The sequence below is a fragment of the Delphinapterus leucas genome, chromosome 7 (assembly GCF_059928025.1).
Source record: "Delphinapterus leucas isolate spDelLeu-1000000601 "Yukka" chromosome 7, BTC_Dleu_Yukka2, whole genome shotgun sequence".
NCBI lineage: Eukaryota > Metazoa > Chordata > Mammalia > Artiodactyla > Monodontidae > Delphinapterus > Delphinapterus leucas.
The window spans coordinates 48,066,306-48,086,258 of record NC_143135.1 but is presented as its reverse complement, the minus strand read 5'-3'; the positions used below and the strand labels follow the sequence as shown (position 1 = coordinate 48,086,258).

Below are 19,953 nucleotides of genomic sequence, written 5' to 3'. Positions count from 1 at the left end.
GGTTGGTGAGCGTGTGAAAACAAAGACAAATGATGTGTTAGATACTGCAGTATCTATGAAAATTAAAAATTACTTTTTTGTTTAATTTATTTATTTTTGGCGGCTGTGGGTCTTTGTTGCTGTGCATGGGCTTTCTCTAGTTGCGGCAAGCGGGGTCTACTCTTCGTTGTGGTGCACGGGTCTATCTTTGCGGTGGCTTCTCCTGTTGCGGAGCACGGGCTCTAGGTGCTGTGCAGGTTTCAGTAGTTGTGGCACGCGGGCTTAGTTGGTTCGCGGCATGTGAGGTCTTCTCTGACCAGGGCTCGAACCCATGTCCCCTGCATTGGAAGGTGGATTCTTAACCACTGTGCCACCAGGGAAATCCCAAAAATTACTTATTATATGATTCAACAATTTCTACAACTTAAATGAAAACTATTCTTCAGATATATTCATCATTGCAGCATTTTTATTTTTGTAATAGTCAAATTAGGAGATAAGCCTAAATGACCATCAGCATCTGGTTAAATAAAATATTGTGCATCAATGAAATCAGTGAACAGAATGAAGCAGCTCATATGTGTTGGTAATGAAAGATTTCCAAAATAATTTAAGTAAATACAAGTGTGAGGGGGTTTTAATGTCAGTTTGGTCCTTCAAGAAGCAGATGCCAAGATGGGATTAGACATGTAAGAGATTTATTGGATGAAATGCCTGTGAAAGGTATAAGAGGAGAAAGCAATGAAAGCAAGGGAATCCTTCAGACCACAATGCTGGTCTGACACCTGAGAAAGGAGAGAGGGAAAGAAGGGTTTGGTAAAAAGAGTCTCAGACCACAGTGAGTTTAGAACAAATCCTGGCCAGGCCTATAGGGAATCCTGAGAAATGATTGCTAGTTAAAGGAACTCCATGATGAGTAAGATTGGGCTTTTCCATGCTGAGTCATTGAGGGCAGCCTGGGGAAGGTGTGGCCTCAGTGTGAATGCCCTGATAGATCCAAACAGGTGGGCAGTGGAGGCTCTCAGTTACCTCTACTCACAGAAGTTTTTATTGAATGAGATCTAAGTGGTGCATCTTCATGACCAGCAGAATCTAGTTCTTATGCCATATAGATTTACCTTCCAAACATGTTTGGAGGGCAATTCCTCCTTGTTGTCCATGGGCCTCTCTTCCTGAGAAGAAACTTAGAAGAGGAAGGTTAGAAGTGAACTATAGCCTATATTGCTTCCTTTGGTCTTGGGGGTGTAACCATGAATTCTAGCTTTCCCTTATCCTCAACTGTCCGGGTACCATACCTGTGGATCAGGCATTTTGTACATCTCCAGATAGTGGTGCTAATCAAGGCTCTGCATACAGGAAAGGCAAACGCACACCCAGAATAGGTATCAATCCCCATGTTGACGAAGTGTTGGACCTTGCAGGATGGAAGGAGTAAAATGAAATTGACTTGCAAACAAGCATCTATTTGGACTTTTTGAGAATAATGACATATTGGTGGTTCAGCATAGGTCTCTGTTGTTGGAAGTTGGACATTGAGAGGCAGCGTTAGCTAGATTAGCATTGGTTCCTGTTATTGCATCCATGCATAGCCTATGTATCTACTGTCCTTACCATTTCATTTATGTGCCTATCATGCCAGTTCTTGGAGGGTTGATGAGGAAGAACAGATAATATGAACTGGTTAAGTCATTCTTCCAACCTGGTTGTTCAGTGTCCCTTCAGTGGTGGGTGTTTTCTGGTGGGCACGTGTGATATAAAGTTCTTCACACTTGGTGCCTACTGCTGTATGTCCATGCACATGCTCTACCCAAAAGCTTCTAATTTCTTATTGGCAACTTCCTAGGAATTTGTACATATTCTCACCTTATGCTACTTCTCTTATCATACAAAGCCAATGACTAGGAGCAACATTTGCAATTTTTCCATTTGGGAAGATATTTTTTTCCTCTCTACTGCTTTTCAAGGCTGTTTACAAATGTGGCTTTAATGCAGCTACCATCCATTTTTAGGTTGTACACTATGTGAGGCCAACTTGTCCATAAATCGAGCTTGAGCTTTTTCTTATTCCTTTAGATGTTTGGATGTGACCCCCATAAAGCTATAGATGTGAGCTGGGGGAGGGTTCTGGGTGCAACTATGGTAGGTGACATGGGGGTTGGGGCTACCTGTTTATGATTAATAATGCCCTCTGTTCCTGAACAAACTTGATCTAGGATATACCATTTGCATCTTACCATGGATTGCTGCTGGGCCTTTCTGACAGTAAGCCTTGGTGGGTCCAACATAACCCAGCTCAAAATGGGCATTTTCAGTCACATGATCAGTTTGTGCCTCATGGTCAAGCATTCCATAACTACCAGGGATCAGTGACAGACCAGGAGCTGTTTCTCAAAAGGCATATAATTCTCTGGTGCAGATGACATGGCCTTACTCCAGAACCCCTGCATCATGATTCTCTTGCTGGGGCCTACCATAAACAAAGCATAAACAAACTTTTTCTATAATGAGCCATAGAAAATATCTGAGACTTTGTCAACCATATGTTCTTTGTTTCAACTACTCAACTCTGCTTTTGTAGTGTGAAAGCATCTATAGACAATATTCAAATGAATGAATATGGCTGCATTTTTATAAAATATGTTTTCCAAAAATGGTGGCATGGGCCGTGGTTTGCTGATCCCTGGCATGAACTCCACAGCGAATCTTTTATCATAATTGACACCTCCAACCCCATAGGGTCTGCTGGATCATACGGCTCAGCCTTTGGGCAACTTGCACCACAGCCTGAAACTATTGGAGAATTCTTTCCTCCTCTAGACCCCATTCAAAGATGGTGGACTTCCTTGTCACCTGATCTGGACCAGAGAAGTATTCATAGGTGTGGAATGTGTTGCTTCCCCAAATCAAAGAGGCCTACCAGGTGCTGTGCTTTATTTTTTATTGTAGGAAATACAAGATGCAGTTATTTGTCTTTTAATTTGGAGGGGATATCGTGACCATTGGACCCTTAAAAACTTTTGTTATGGCAGGTCCCTGAACCTCTGTAGGGTTTGTTTCCCATCCTCTGGAGCACATGTCTTAACAAGGCTACCAACTTACTAGCCACCTCTTACTTTCCCAGTCAGTTGGCATGATGTCATCATATAACTGATCAGTGTGATGTTCTCTGGGAAGGTCCCCTTTCTTTAGGATTGTCTTATGACAGAAAGCAGGAGAGTTAGTAGAGCCCTGGGACAAAACTCTAAGTAAATATATTTGTCCGTTTCATGAATGTGAAGTGTTTCTAGTAGTCTCTTACCACTGAAATAGAAAAGAATGCATTTGCCATATCAGTGGCAAATACTATCTTAGCTCTAGCAATATTACCTTGGCCAGTACAGAACCTGCAGTAGGGGCTACCATTGGATAAGCTAGCAGCAATTTACAAGAAATTTTTAGGATCCATCTGTTATTGCAAGAGACACACTGGCTAATTAAATGGAGACATGGTAGGGATAACCACCGCTTTAGGTTTTTTTTTTTTTTTTGCAGTACGCGGGCCTCTCACTGTTGTGGCTTCTCCCGTTGTGGAGCACAGGCTCCGGACGTGCAGGCTCAGTGGCCATGGCTCACGGGCCCAGCCACTCCGTGGCATGTGCGATCTTCCCGGACCGGGGCACGAACCCGTGTCCCCTGCATCGGCAGGTGGACTCTCAACCACTGCACCACAGGGAAGCCCCCGCTTTAGGTTTTTAATGGTGGTACTAATCTTTGCCATCCCCTGTGTTGTGATTTTTTAAAGATTTATTAACTTACCAGAGTGGAGGGCAATTTTGAAGACTTCTGCTTAGGCTTTCTCATTGTTAAAGCACTTACCTCATAGGACAAGAACCCAATTTTGGGGTTAGTCCAACTGCCAAGTTTGTCATTCCTCGATTATACATTCGGGGACTGGGGACAGACCACTCTGTGGGTCTGTCAACCCAGTGGACTGAATGTGAGCTTGACTTTAGCCTAGGAAAGACCCCATTTATTACCTAGTCTCCAGTTATGAATAATCATACTTCGTTTCTCTAGATGTCAGTGTCAACTCAGACCTTGTGTCTAATAATTCTCAAAATGTCTGGGTACTCCCCTTTCCCCAGTGCATATTTATCTGAATAAATATATGTAGGTCTCTTTAGGGATGATTATAATATATATTTGCCACAGTGCTGCAGGGTCTTTAATCCTGGGGACTCAGTCATCTTTTTAGTCAGTGTTCTTTTTTTGTTTTTTTTTTAGTCAGTGGTTTTGAGAATGGCTGTAGTGAGTGACTAAGGGGGATAGAAGTAGATCAGAATGGTAATAGGAGCTGCATCACATCACATCACATCATATCACATCACATCACATGGGGCCTTGATGAATCTTGTGATGACTGACTTTCACACTGAATGAAAACTGGAGATTTCAGGGTTTTGAACAAAGGATTAAAATGATCTAGCTTACATTAAAAAAAGCTTTCTGACTGCTATGTTGGATGTTGTTATGGTAATCTGTTAGGAGGCTATTGAGCCTCAGTGCCTGCAGTGGAGTGGTGGTAAATGGCTAGATTTTAGATATATTTTGACAGTAGATTTAACAGGATTTATCAATGAATGATTGGGTAAGAAGAATTATGGATGATTTAGAGTATTTTTTGGCCCAGGGGATTGAAACAATGGATTGACCTTTAACTAAGAAGAGGAAGCCTATAGATAAGAGCAGGGTTTGAGTGAGGGGATATTTAGAATCCAGTTTTGGGCATGTTAAGCTTGAGATGTCTTTGAGACATCCAAGTGGAGATGGTGAGTCGGCATGTATTCGACATTTAGTGAGAGGTGTGGTGAGACAAATGTACTAGGAGTCATCAGTGTATAGGTGGTATTTAATGCAGTGAGGACTGGTGACCCCTTAAGAGAGAGAGAGAGCCTAGATATGGAAGGAAGACCCAAGATTGAGCCCTTGGGGTATATTAGCATTGAGAGACTGATAGAAGTGGAAGAAGCAGTAAAGAAGAGTGACATAGGAGGAGAGAAGCAAGAGTGCAGTATTCTCAAATCCAAGTAAAAGAAGTGTTTCAGGGAGATGAGAGGGACAAAATGATGCTGGTAGGTCATGTATATGACTGTGAATAAAAAATTGGATTTAGTGAAGTGGAGGCCATTGATGACCTTTACTTAGTTGATGTCAGCTGCATTTTCCCTGTTTGAAATACCAGCATCATCTTTGATTTCTCTCTTTTCCTTCGAACTGTCTCCACTTCCAACTCCAGTATTTAGTAAGCTTGTCCTCAATTGTACTTAAGAGCCATGATTCATCACCTACATTGGGGTAAATACCATTCTACATGCTGAGCATATGGAGATGAACAAGACATGAACTCTTTTTCAGGAATTTACAGCTGAGAATGTGGTACAGGCATAAACACATTTCATTGTAATGGAAATGATAATAATTTTAATAACTATAGTAATTTCTTCTTTTGACATGACTTTTGTTGCTTTGCTGCTGCTGCTACTAGTACTACTACTACTACTACCGCCACCTACTATTATTGGAACTATATATGCTGTGCCAAGGATATCTCAAGAAATCCTTAACACTTCTATGAGGTGGCACCATTTTATGGATGAAAATGAAGCAGAGACAGGTTGAGAAAGTCATTCATGGTCACACAGCTACTAAATGGTGGAAGTCCTATTCAAAACCGAACAGTCTAATTTTCGAGTTTGTGGTTGTTAACTAGAATTGAAAGATGACATTTTCTACCTCTCAAAATTTGCATACTTACTAATTTATTCCCTCACCTTAAGTTACATTCCCCCTCTTGCTTACCCTTATTCTTTTTTTACTGGGATAGCTTTTCTAATAAATCAATTGTGTGTGAATCCATGTCTCGGACCTTTTGAATAATCTAAGACATATTATCTTCTGTGCTGTTAAAGAATTGTGACAATGACTTGTCTAAGTCTTTGACTGATGGATTAGTTTTTGAAAGAGGTATGACTACAGATAAAGTACTGTGGGACATCAATATATCGAGATTCATTTTGAGCCATAAGTTATAACCACATTTATTGAGAACTTACTGTATTCTCAGTTGTGATTTCCCAAGGGGTCCTGGTTGAATATTCCTGCCGATGAACCTCAGATGAGACTATCTCAACCCATCAGTATGTTCCTAATAAAATGCTACTCAAATGCAAAGGAATAAGGAACTTAGGAGTGGTAGTATAACATAATAATAACTTACACTTATAAAGTACTCTGTGTTTGCTTCTGTCTTAAATGTTTTTTAAATAGGAATTCATTTATTCTTCCCAGTAGCAGAATGAGAAATGCACTCTTACAGACAGGGCACTTGAACAAAGAGAGGTTAAACTACCTGCCCAAGATATCACAGTTACTACTATTGCAAAGATATCAGTACAGTCATTATCATGATACTATTATTGGTAGTGCTCACACTTTCCTTCTCTGTTTTGTCTATTTATGTGTCACAGCACTACTAGAAAGGGCTAAATGGCTTTTTTAGAACTTACTGAAGGGTTAGACTGATTAAAGAGAATGATTAAAGATAATTACAAATTTGAAGGAAGGGGAAAAATTAAAAGTTTTATGTTTCATATGTCTTTTTCCATAGTCTAAGGGAAAAGCATCCCAAACCTTAAGGGGGCCAATTTTTAGGCACACCTCATTTTAGTCAGCTTGGGCTGCCGTAACAAAACACTACAGACCAGGTGTCTTAGACAATGGAAATTTATTTCTTCCAGTTCTAGAGCATCTAAGATCAAGATGCTGGCTGATTTGGTTCCTGATGAGAGCTCTCTTCCTGGCTTGCTTTATTACACATATTGCAGTGTGCTCATATGATCTTTCCTTGATTCATGCTCCTGGGGAGGGAGAGAGATATCTCTGATGTCTCTTCTTATAAGGACATTAATCTCTTCATGAGGACCCTTCCCTCATGAACTCATCTCACCCTAATTATCTCCCAAGGCCCCCTCTAAAATCACACTGGGGATTAGGGCTTCAACATGTGAATTTATGGATGACAGAAATATTTTATCCATAACACACCTTATTCAATTGACCTTCCCGTATTTATATCCTCTCTCAGAGAGAGAGAGAGAGGGAGAGAGACCTAAGTGAAAATCTTTTTAGTGCAAATTTCCAGCTTCATTTAAGCAACTCACCTCTTATTCATGTTATTTGATCTTGTCTTAGAATCCAACACCCTCCTAGCCCCATCCCTGCAGGCCTTGTCCTCTCTTGCTTAACTTACTCTGGAAATCCCCAAAGTCTATCGATGTGGTGACCCCCAATTCCTGTGTTTCCATGATCCCCACTTTCAGTGACTCTGAGAGACCTGTTCCACTGACCATGTGAACTATACCTCTATTGACCTTACAACTCTGGCCATCTCTCATCTGTGACCTACACTGGGCCCGTCATCTCCCATTTTTGATGACCATATGATTCTCATCCCTACTGACTCCATTCACCCTACTCCACTGTTCCTAAGATCTCCCTCAGTGACCTCAACCCACTGACCCTTTAATCCTTACCCTATGTTGATGGCACTTTACCCTCCACTACTATCATAGAAAACCACATTTACACATAGCCATCTTCTCTCATTCCCAACTTATGTCTAGCCATTTTGGGTTCTTGACACAGCCTCTGAATTTCATTTAATAATCACTCTACTTAAATGCCTGAGGAATTTATCAAAAAATTTATTTTTTTATGCACAACAATTTGGCGTGAAAAATCAAAGTTAATATATGATATATAATACTTTTTAGTTAAAAGTTTTAATGGATTCATTAAACAAATATGAAAGGCATTCAGCGAATGTTAACATTGCACAGTTATCAAGGATGCAGCTATGTCAGAAACAGGTGCTATATTATGCATGGGTTCTGTTTTTATCACTGTTTCAACTTTATCCTACTAGTTCCAACTCTCAGTGAGGCTATTTTTTTAGAGAACAAAAGGGAAACCCTACTGTCCAAGAACATCTGTTTTCCATATAATTTTTCTGTTCCAGGATTTCTTCTGGAAACATGGTCATTTGACCTGAAACTGAGAGTATGCTTGAAGCCTTGGGGCACAAAGATAGCAGAGTGAACGCTCCTGTCTCCCGGCTCTGAAGATCCAAGTCCTTTGACTGCTCTTTGTACTGTCTGTTTTCACTGGCTATGGACGGGTAGACAGTGTACCCTGAAATGGAAACCAATGGATGCCCTTATGTCAGGCATGAATAATCTTTTTTCTTTGCATCAGGATTCCTTCAGATCATCAGCTTTGAGAACCTAGCAAAAGTCATTGCTTTAGAAGGTAAAAGTTTGCAGAAGGGAGATTTCCTTCCCCTCTCAGATCTTTGGTTGGCTTCAGCATGTTCTTCATTTTTATTTCTGATCATGACCCTATGGCTCAAATACTGTGAAAAGTCACAAGGGTGCCTGATTTGGAGATAAGCATTTTCTTACCTTTTAATACGTAAAAAGCATCTCTTATTGAAATATCACCACACAAAACTATATATTTTTTGATATTTTAGTCTTGAAGGAATAGTTTTTTTAATCATTAATGATTAAATGATCATGGCTTAATCAAATTTGACCTTGTCCACAGCCTTGATTAAAATGGCCCTTTTTACCTTGTCATAAATCTTGTTCCATTAACCAGTCCTTTTCAGACTTGTACATAGCTCTAGGCTTTGAATACCTAAGCTCCTGTGAATTTTTTCTTTTCCTTTTTTAAAAAACATGCACAGGCAAGTGCCAAGGCACCAGGGAATAGGAGGATGATGGTTAAATAAGAAAAAGTTATTTAACTTCTATTTTCCATATTTTTTGAATAATGTTTCCAGAATTGATGCAGGCTCTATCCTGGTCAAGTTTCTGTTTTTTTTTTTTTTCATTTCCTATAACAGGATATCCCTAAAAAGCACTATATTTGGGAATTGGGAATCATGAATTTTCCATGAATGTTTTTGCATTCAAGCATTAATAACTCTTCCTCACAAATTTCTGAGGGTAAAAAAAATACACTTAGAACTGAAAAGAATTTGTAGATTCCAGTCAAGAACTGTATATTGGTTAAACTGTGTAGTTATTCTATAGAATTTGTGGCAGTCTGCAATGATTTTAACTTCCCTCTATGAAAATGACTTTCTTGTGACTTTAAATAACATTATATATTTAAAAATAAAAAATAACATTCAGAATAATAGTTTAAAATATGAAGTAGGTATTTTAAATGGATTTTATTTGATTTTATCATGTACTCATATATTTTAGTAATGTTTTTAAAGCAAAAGGAATTGAGGCAAAGAAAAATGAAGTTCTTTCTCAGCAAGTCTTCAACTCTTGCTGTTAACTGATTTAGTTTTAGATGTTTCAATTGAAAAAATTGATATAAGGGATGTTTTCCTTATGAGTGGGTGATATTTTAGCCTTCCTCAGGTAATGTGCCTCCTTTGTTCAGATACTGGGGCTGTTTTGTGGTCATTGAGTATTAATTTTTTTTCAAGTCATTAAGCACATCCTGTTTCGTAATTTTGTCCCATGCATCAGGAATTTTACCTTTACCTTCAAATCTTTTGAGATATTTTTCTTGTAGCTTTAATCTGAAGTGGCAGACAAACCATTTCCAGTATGGCTGGGTGGATGTGTCTGGGGTGATACTCCACCTGGCATATTCCCCTCCTGCCTGTCGATAGTTCTTATATGGGACTTTCCGGCCATCTCCCAAAACCAAAACACAATCACTTGATACCAAACTGGTACAGCAATCAATGACAAAATGGTCTGTTTTGTACCACCTTCCTCCACTGACAGCCTGTGGACGATGGAAGGGAACACTGTGGTCTCCATCATGCATAGGGATTGTGTTTGTACAAATTGCTCTACAGCAGGGACACTGTTTCCAGCAGCCACAGAGATGTTCAGTGAGCATTTTCTGGATTTCAGGAACGATTTCTTCTACAAACATACACAAATCATTCTGTTGTACTCTCTTCATTTCAGGATCCAAAGCTTTACTCATGGCTTCTTTGAGAAAGTCAATATCTTTTATCTCCTGGTGTTCAATGCTTATCAAGTCTTTTCGTGGAAAGATCAAGTTACTCCCCAGGTGATCACAGAACAAATCCAACCACCCAGACACAGTGCTGCTTTTATCTTTAGCTACTGCTGTGGATGCCTGAATAGCTGAGAGGATGGCATTCTTGATTTCATCTGAACTTATTTTTAAAAATGTCTTCATTTTTTCACTTCCTTTGTCAGAACAATATCTTTTAATGTGGTTTTCAATGTAATTCTTAAAATATGATTCCGGATTATGAAGGTACTGCCAACAATTATCAAAATTTTCCTCTTCTGCCAGAGAGATGAGAATGTGTTTCTCCAGGTTAGCCCTGTTTCCATTGAATGCCGGGCAGGTGGCTTGCATGTCCCCAGCAATTTTGCGGGCCATGTTTTTCTTTATGGTGTTGGAGACAGCAGTGGTGAGTTTGTGCCACAGAAAATCAACAAATGTTTTAACTGAGGTTGCTCCCTGACAAGAGATCTTAAAACTCATGAAGAAATCATCTTTCTTGCTTTCCAGATAGTTTACAGGATCATTTGCTCTCTTGAATTCCTTGTGCATATGATGAAACTTCATTGATGCTCTTTGGAATAAATACAAGGATAAGTCTATTTCATATTTTCTTGTAAATGTGTATCTTTCCTTAGTGGGTGCAGATTTCACCTCCTCATCTATTATTCTCAGGATTTCATAGAAATAAGTTGGATTGTAATCATGCTTTTGCCTACAAATGTTGTTAATAGTTTCATTAACTTTTGAAACAATGCGGTTAGTAGTCATATTTATGGACTCTTTATCCTGGACCTCAAATGTCATTGTAACTAAGTTCAAATATTTCTTGTTCATTTTGATATGTTTGTCATATTTGATTTCAAAGTTTTCTCCATAATTTTTATTCAGTATGCTTGCCCTGTCTTTCTCCTTTTTGAAATAATCCAAAAGGATGTTTTCAGAATCCACTTCAATTTTAGGCTCTGCGACTGGAGAGTGAGTTGAGGACAAATCATAGACCCATTTTTTCCAAAGTGTGTTGAATTTCTCATGTAGCTCTTCCTCACTCAGTTGGGTGCCCTTTACAGTTAAAGCCAACTCTCGGCTTTTTTCCAATAATTCCTTTTCATAACCTGATTTTTTGTTATGCAGTTTTTCTTGATTCTTTTTAAAACTAAGAAGTTCTTTGGCTTTTCTTTGGCTGTCTAAAATGAATGCCTCTTTAAGGATTATTAGCTTATTTTCAAAATTTCCTTTCCACTGTACCAGCACTTCACTATCTGGGTCTTCATTAAAATATTTTTCAAGTTCTTGCTTGATGGCTTCATATTTCTCTGTAACTGGAGCCTCAATTGTGTGTGTTTTGAGTGTCTGGATTTTTTCATTCTGAATCTGGTTGATCAGCTGGTCCTGTATGCTCAGCACATGGCTCCTCAACTCCCATGTCCAGTAGTTATACATGGTTTCCAGTTTGCTCATGGCCATGACCTCTCGGGTATTCCTGAAACTGAAAATAAAGTTTTCATTCAATAGTGCTCTCCACAAATCTTGAACTCGGAATTTTACATCTGATATCTTCATGATGCTTCCCCTAGATTCCTGTTGGGCAGTCACAAGAATTCTGCTTTTCAGTTCTTGGACATTGTGGCTATAACGAGGATTGGGAGGGGCCATTGGGGGATTGCCATCCCAGAGGTGAGCAAAGTAGTAGACGTGGGTATTAACATCAAACTTAATGACATCACGAAAGCGGGTTACATCTGAGCACTGCTCTTCTTCAGCTGCTGTTGCTGCCATTTTGTCCAGTCTCTGCTCTAGCCGCCTTCGTCCTTCCATAGTTTGGTCTTTAGCTGTAATTTCTCCCACATTCTGATGAACAAAGAGGCAACTAGGAGATATTTTTACTTGTTTCATCCTCAGAAAAGCTTGGACAACTATTTGTAGAATATCTTGCATTTCTGATGGATTTTCCCCAAAAATATTGATCAGAGTCAAGTTTCCAAGTCCGATGACAAAGGTTGCCAACTCATTGTCACGATTCTGGGACTTGATGCTGAGTTCTGGGGCCCGAAGTCCTTCTGTGTCCACAACAAGCACAAAGTCAAAGCCAAGTTCCTTTGCGAATGTCTCCTCCACCTTCAGAAGTTGCATGTAGGCCCCCCGGGTACACCTCCCAGCACTGACAGTGAACTGCAGCCCAAAAAGTGCATTCAGTAGGGTGGACTTCCCTGAGCTCTGCAGGCCAAGGACAGAGAGAACAAAGAGCCGTTTGTTTCCAAGTTTCTCAGAGACCTTGTCAAAAACAGCTGCCACCCACCTCAGGGGCACATAAGAAGCATCCCCATCCATTAGCTCAATGGGAAAACCAGATAGCATCAGATCTGCAGCAATGTGGGGAAGGGAGAGAAATAGGGTATCTTTCATGGATGAAGCTTCTTCCAGAGCTTCATAGATCTGGCCAACTTCTCTGAGAAGTTGCTCAATTCCCAAGGTGCAGTCACTAATCTCTTTGGAGATAACTTCTATCTCATTTTGCAAGCCTTTCAGAGAGTTGCTCTTTGGTGCCTCTTGCTTTTCTTTTTGGACCAGTGACCACAATGCCTTTTTCTTCTCATTTAGTTTTTCCAAGTGTCCTGCAGTCAGATTGTCTAAAAGCACACTCAGCCATTGCAAGAAGTAGAGTTTGGTGTGAGTTTCTGAATGATTTTGGAGAATTTCAAGGACAGAATGCATTAAATCGTTGAGCGGAAAGGCTTTTCTCAACTGTTGACATCGTATCATTTGTTTATCTGTCTCAATCTCACTCTTGTGTTGTTCAATGCTTCGATTTCCTTTTTCTCTCAGATGATAGAGTTCTTTGTCCTTTTTACACCAAAGTTGCCACAGTTTTCCCTGAAGGGGTAGTAAATTTTCCTTCATCTGAGGTATTTCCATTTCTCCCAGTAGGGCCATTAGAATCTCTGCCTTTTCTTTGGCTTCCTTGCATTCTCTCTGGTCTTCATCAATAAGCAATCCTTGCTTGCGAGCAATTTGGGCACAGTTCTCCAAGCTGAGTGCAGTGTCAGAAAGCTCTAACAAACGTCTGATTGTAGTTGTGAGCTCCTCTATTAATTCTGCCTCATTTCTGTTCCTGACCCCAATTCTCACTTTTGGGCCAGAGTTATTTGCCATGTTTTTTTCTTTATCATCAAGCAAACAGATTAAAGTTTTTGATTTCTGACACAGGTCATGGACAATTTTTCGGGTTTCTTTATTGTCATCAGAAGTTGACATGAGGACCACAATGAGAGAAGAGACCTCCTGCAAAAAGGCAAGTTGCTTCTCATGTTCCTTTGCATCTCCATGAAGATTGATGAAGGTCAGGCAGTTGTCAAACCTGTCCTGATCTTCACCCCCAGGACAGAACCAGGCAACTTCCACCACACCTCCCATCAAGAGACAGTCTTTGCTGCTCCCTTTGCAATGTCGGTGAAAAAAAACATCATGTTTCCTTTTACTGAGAAGACAGTTCATGATCTGAGATTTGGAGGCAGAGAAGCCATTTCCAACTCTAATAAAAGATACAATGGGGGTAGAGACACGACACATCTGCTGATTTTTGTAATTGTCCTTCTCCTCTTTTATTGATTTCCCTGTTTGCAGCCAGCTCCTCCTAATTTGACTGAGAGACCAGAGAGAGAATTCAATTTGAGCATTGCAAGGATTAGGTATGAGAAGGGGGAGGGCAAACTGACAAATGGAAAGTTTGGCCAAAATGTATTGTCTGGCAAAATCATCCGCACAGTGAAGAATTGCCATCTGTATATCCATAGGGTGAATGTAGGGCCTGGCGTTAGCAGTTGCTGAAGGATTAGTGGTGCTATCACTGTCTTCAAATAGATCTTCATATGGATCAAAAGCCTCCTTTTCTTGATTTGAGGTGCTTGGATAGACTTGCTTCTCTGTGTATTCATCATCCTTAATGATCAGGTATCTCAGCCCATAATCCAGCATCAGTAGCTTCTGTAGGAAATAGAAGGGAAGCTCTCTTTCAGAGCAGGGCTGGGTGTTGTACACAGGATTTTTGTAGATCATGTGGAAGTTAGCTCTGCTCATCATTTTTGGGTAGTAATGTTCTAGACCCAGACGCTGGAGTATTTCTAGGAAGGCTTTGTTTTCAATGACCTCCCGTTTGTTACTTTCATTATCATGTGGTTCATGGGGCTGTTTCTTTCCATGGAAAAGACTTTGCAATTGTTTTTTCACATCCTCCATTTGCAATGAAGAGACGGTGGCCTCATAATCCCCATCAATGAGCAATCTCAAGTCTTTTTCTAGGTTTTCCCAATCATGATCTGCCCCAGGTTTGGTGAGGACATGTACAACTTCTTTAGACAAAGATTGTCCCATGTGATGTCTTACTAATGCCAAGCGTTCTGTTTTCTCTTCTGGAGAAGCAACTTTGATGCCAAGTGTAGCTGTCAGACCTGTGAGCACCAGGAATGCCTGAGCCTTGTAGTTGCAAATATTTTTGAGCTCTTGGTATTTATCTAGGGCAGTTTGCATTTTATCCAGTAGGAAGTCTAACTCATCACACCCAAGGAGATACTGAAATGTATTGTTTACCGCATGATATCCTGCACCAGCTGCAATCAAAAGTAGCAAGATGTGTGTGTCTGGCTGCCCCGTTTCTTGGAGGTATCTCAAGAAGCAGCCAAGAGACAAGCTGACCTCGTAAGTCACCTTGCTTTGAGCTTCCTCCACTGATTCTGTGGATTCAGACTTGGCCTTTACTTCCATAAGGTCATTCTGGTTTTTTTTAAAGATTTTAATTAATTCAGAAAATTGGGTGATATTGACATTCTCTTCCTCTGGTTCTGACTGAAATATCCACTGCATAATGGAATGAGCCTGAGGAAAGTTTGTCACTTTGTAGATGTGAGGATCCAAAAGGCTGCACAACTGAGATTTAATAAATTTAGTTTCATATATGGAATACTTTTTGCAGAAGTTGACAGTGTCTACCAGAAAATTCTGCAGACCCCTATCTGTGAGGCATATATTAGTCCAAGTGTTATAACTTTTTATTTTTTCACTCAGTCTTTGCATGAAATTTATCAGCTTTTTAAGCTGCTCTTCAGGATCAGATACCTCCCAGGATTTCACATCCTCTAGGAAAAGCCTAGCCTCCTTCTCAACACTCAGTAATTCTTCTCCCTCCTGGATCTGGGCAGTAAGACCAGTCAGAGCAGTGTAGCTGTCTTTCAGGCAGTTAGCTACCTGACGAGGATCCTTAAAATCGCTTCGGTGGCTGGTGAGGATGATGTCCCAAACGGGCACCAGCTGAATTCCCCGGTCAATGACACACCAGGTTTGATTATTGGCAACTAGGCCAGCTTTCCACTGTGAAAGGCCATTTGCTTCTGGTGGGCCACCTGTCTGGGCCACAGATAATTGGACTTTGGTTTGGAGATTTTGCAAGGTTGTTCTCTGAGAGGCTGTTTTTGAATGAGAGTCTGACACATCCACACCTGCAGCAACATTCACTCCAAAGCCACTGTAGCTGCCCCTTATGTAAATATCCAGGGCCTCTGCAGCTTGCTGTTTCACTTCTGCCAGCTGCTCACTTTGGAAGCCCTCTGAAATGGCTTTCCACCAGTAGATTCCTCCCAGGTGCAGAGGGCCCTGGTTAGCATGAGAGCCAAACCTGTGGAAGAAGGCTTCAGTCCTGCGCCTCAGCAAGGGAAGTTTGTCTGGGTCTTCTGGCTGACCTGAAAGGTCTTCAATGCATTTCAATTCCTGTAGAGCAGCCTTGGAGAGCTGGAGCTGGTCAGTGGGAAAGTGGCAGGAGGCCAGTGGGATGTAGCTGAACTTGGTTGAGCAGAAGTAAGAGTGCTTAGAATGTGACTGTTGGGTTTCCTTGGATTCTGAATGTTTGCTCTGATTCATAGCAGCTTCCAGGCTAAATCCCCAACCTCCACCCTTTGCTGAGGCAGTTATACTGAAGCCCAGCTTCTCTACAGCCTGGATGAACATGGATTCTTTTTGAGAAGATGTAAATTCCTTTGTTTCCATCCGTGTACTCTGCTCAGGGCCACGGAGTGAGAACTCCTTGGGGACACCAAGTAGCTCCTCTTTCTTCTCTGTCAGGCCCCTTTGATTACTGGTTTTGTAAATTCCCTGAAGGGCTAGTCCTCCAGATGCATGTCGCACCAGCTCTCTATCTGGAAGGTTCTTCCTGTGAGACAGTGTCCCCTCCATAAGTTTGAGTTGTCCCAGCATGTTTTCCATGACGTCTCTTAGGGACTTTTCGGGACGTGGCCAGAACTCTTTGGGGATCTCCATTGCCTGCATCAGCTCTGCTTCCTTTTTCCTCACTGCCTCTTCCTGTCGCTGCCTCCCTTCTGCCAGCATCTCTCTTAGCTCCTGCAGTGCCTGTTCTGCCTGCTTCTGCCTTTTCTTTATTGTTTCCACCTGAGACTCCTGTAACTCTGAAAGAGTATTTGAGTATGACAGGTTAAGCAGCTTCTCCAGGGCCCTTTTCTCCCAGGGATGTTGTGCCTGGGATTGCAGCTTCTGGAGTTCTTTTTCTTCTAGGTGTTGTAAGGCTTGGGCACAGGTCACACCCAGGTGTTCCTGCAGCTTGGGCAACCAGTACTCAACTGCCAATCCTACTTCTCTCAACATCTCTTGGAGATCTTGCCCATTTTTGTCTCTGAGCAGGAGCTCATTAGGGGTAGACTCTTCTGTGTCCATGGCTGTGGGACGAAAAGACACTCATTTAGCCTTTGGCATGTTAATATACAGAACTCTGTGATTAATTTGCAGAAATCTGATGCTTTTCTATACACTAATAATGAACTATCAGAAAAAGAAATTGAGGAAGCAGTCCCATTTATGATCACATTAAAAAGAATAAAATATCTGGGAATAAACTTAATCAAGAAGGTGAAAGACCTATACTCTGAAAACTATAAATACTGATGAAGAAATTTGGAAATGATACAAAGAAATGGAAAGATATCCCCCGTTCCTGGATTAGAAGAATTAATGTTGTTAAAATGTGCATACTACACAAAGCAATCTATAGATTTAATGCAATCACTATCAAAATGCCCATGACACTTTTCACAAAAGTAGAACAAATAATCCTAAAATTTATTTGGAACCACAAAAGACCAAATTGCCAAAGCAGTCTTGAGAAAAAAAGAAAGCTGGAGGTATCACATTCCCTGATTCAGACTATACTACAAAGCTACAGTAAGCAAAACAGCATGGTACTGGCCTAAAAACAGACACATAGATCAATGGAACAGAATAGAGAGCCCAGAAGTATATCTACACACGTATGGTCAGTTAATCTACAACAAAAGAGGTAAGAACACAATGGAGAAAAGACAGTTTCTTCAATAAGTGGTGCTGGGAAAACTGGACAGCTACATTAAAAGAATGGGATTAGCAAAAAATGGGCAGAAGACCTAAAAAGACATTTCCCTGAAGAGATGGCCAACAAGCATGTGAAAAGATGCTCAACATTGCTAATTGTTAGAGAAATGCAAATCAAAGCCACAATGAGGTATCACCTCACACCAGTCATAATGGCCATCATCAAATAGTCTACAAATAATAAATGCTGGAGAGGGTGTGGAGAAAACGGGAACACTTTTATACTATTGCTGAGAATATAAGTTGGTTCAGCCACTATAGAAAAGATTGTGGAGGTTCCTCAAAAATTAAAAATAGGACCACAATATTGTCCAGCATCCACTTCTGGATATATATCCAAAGGAAGTGAAGACAGAGAATTGAAGAGATATATGCACTTCCATGTTTATTGCAGCATTATTCGCAATAGCCAAGATATGGAAACAGCCTAAGTGTCAGTCCATGGCTAAACAGATAAAGATTTACTAAACACATACACAAGGGAATATTTATATTATTCAGTCATGAGAAAGAAGAAAATCCTGCCATGTGTGTGTGACAACACAGATGGACCTTGAGCGTATTATGCTAAGTGAGATAAGTCAGACAGAGAAAGACAAATCCTGTATAATATCACTTATGTGTAGAATCTAAAAAGCCAAACTAGTAAAAACCAGAGAGTAGGATGCTTGTTACAAGGGGTTGGAAGGTGTAGGAATTAGGGAGATGTTGTTTAAGGGTACAAATGCACAACCAGTAGATAAATAAGTCCTAGACATCTAATGTTCAGATAGTGATTATAAGCAACACACTGTGTTATAAACTTCAAATTTACCAAGACACTATATCTTAATTGTTCCCACCACAATAAAGAAATGATCTTGTGATGTGACAGAGGTGTTAGCTAACTCTATGTTGGTAATATTGCAATATATAAATGTATCAAATCAGCATGGTGTATACCTTAGACTTATGCAATGTTATATGTTAATTATGTCTCAGTAAATAAATAAAATGCACTTCTTACCTGGTTTCTACTTGTCACTCACTTCTTACTCTTCATCTGACACTAGTTAATAATATCTTTGTATTATGAATAACTTTTATATTATGAACTGTATATGGATTATGAAGATCTCTTTTCTACTGATGCCATCTTAGTGTGTGGATGTAGGACCAAATGTTCTAGTATTCAGTGTTTCCTCAGTGTTATGTTTTTCTCCCCAATGCCTTTGGACATATCTTTGGGCAGCAGATGAAATGAGATTTTACATGTCGCAACTTCACACATTATTCAGGTTTCCCCTCTTTTTGGAATTCCTGTCCTACTGAATGTCACTATCATACTTCTGTGTCAATGGGTGTCCTACTCATCCTTCTTCCTGCTGACATGAATGCAGTTCACCATGTCCTTTCAATTTATCCATTTAAATCTCTCTTCAATCTCAATTCTTATTAATCCCCTACCAGCTCTCCAAAAGATTTTGCCTTCACCTTGTCTTTATTGGATTTCTATAATTGTCATCTCATCTACACTCATTCTTATTTTGTGCTTTCCATCTTCCCCAATGTCACTAAAATTTACATCTAGATTTATGGCAGACTCAGAAACTCAGAACAACTTTTTCAACTGACGATATCTAAAATATCTAGATAAATTTTTAAGACAGATTCTTTGGAGCCTCAAGGAATTTACTGGATAGTGAAGTAATATCTGATGGAAGAGGTAAATAAATTTTAAGCAACTGAAATATTTCCACTACAAATTAAAGCCAACATTTAAGACCTTGGCATACACCAAGGAGGGCAAATAAATTCACAATCAGACATATCATAGTGGAACTGCAGAAAATAAAACAAAACAGCAAAAACAAAGCATTTAGAGAAAAACAGATTTTATCTTCAAACAACTAATAATTAGAGAGAGGGCTGACTTCTCAGCAGCATTGATGGAAGCCAGAAGCCAGTGGAATGGAATTTTAAATATTGAAAGAAAATAGCTGACAAACTCGGATTCTATACAGAGTTAGATATCCTTAAAGAGTTACGGTGGAAGAAAAACATGATTGAAAAGAACACGTTGACAGAGTCTGCTACTTGGAAATGCACATTGAATGAACTACTAAGGCATGTTTTTTCAGGAGAAGGAAAATATCACCAACAGGTCCTTGCAGTATTTGAGAGGAGGGTCAAAGATTCTATTGATTTTGGTGCCATTTGTTAAGTAGAATATATGTTGCAATTTCTAATATAATGTCAAACAGAAGAGTAACTGTCAAACTAACAGAGAAAAAATGAAGTAACAAAAACACTTGATCATAGAGCTTATCAAAATTTGTGGGCTACACTGAAAGCAGTGCTTGAGGGAAATTTACATTGAATGCATATGTAAGAAAAAATTATCTGAAATCAGTAATCTAAGTTTCCACCTTAGGAAATGAAGAGGAAATTAAATTTAAATAAGCAAGAGAAAAGAAA

General features: G+C 39.9%; 1 protein-coding gene across 1 annotated transcript in view; it reads right to left on the bottom strand.

Moving 5' to 3' along the window:
* Positions 1-7,705: 7,705 nt before the first annotated feature.
* Positions 7,706-19,953, bottom strand: part of LOC111169181 (interferon-induced very large GTPase 1-like) — a 31,471-nt gene continuing 19,223 nt past the window's right edge. The window contains exon 3 of the mRNA XM_022563209.3: positions 7,706-16,808. Coding sequence (XP_022418917.2) covers positions 9,508-16,806 — 7,299 coding nt within the window. The 5' untranslated portion in view covers positions 16,807-16,808 and the 3' untranslated portion in view covers positions 7,706-9,507. The remainder of the gene's footprint in view (positions 16,809-19,953) is intronic.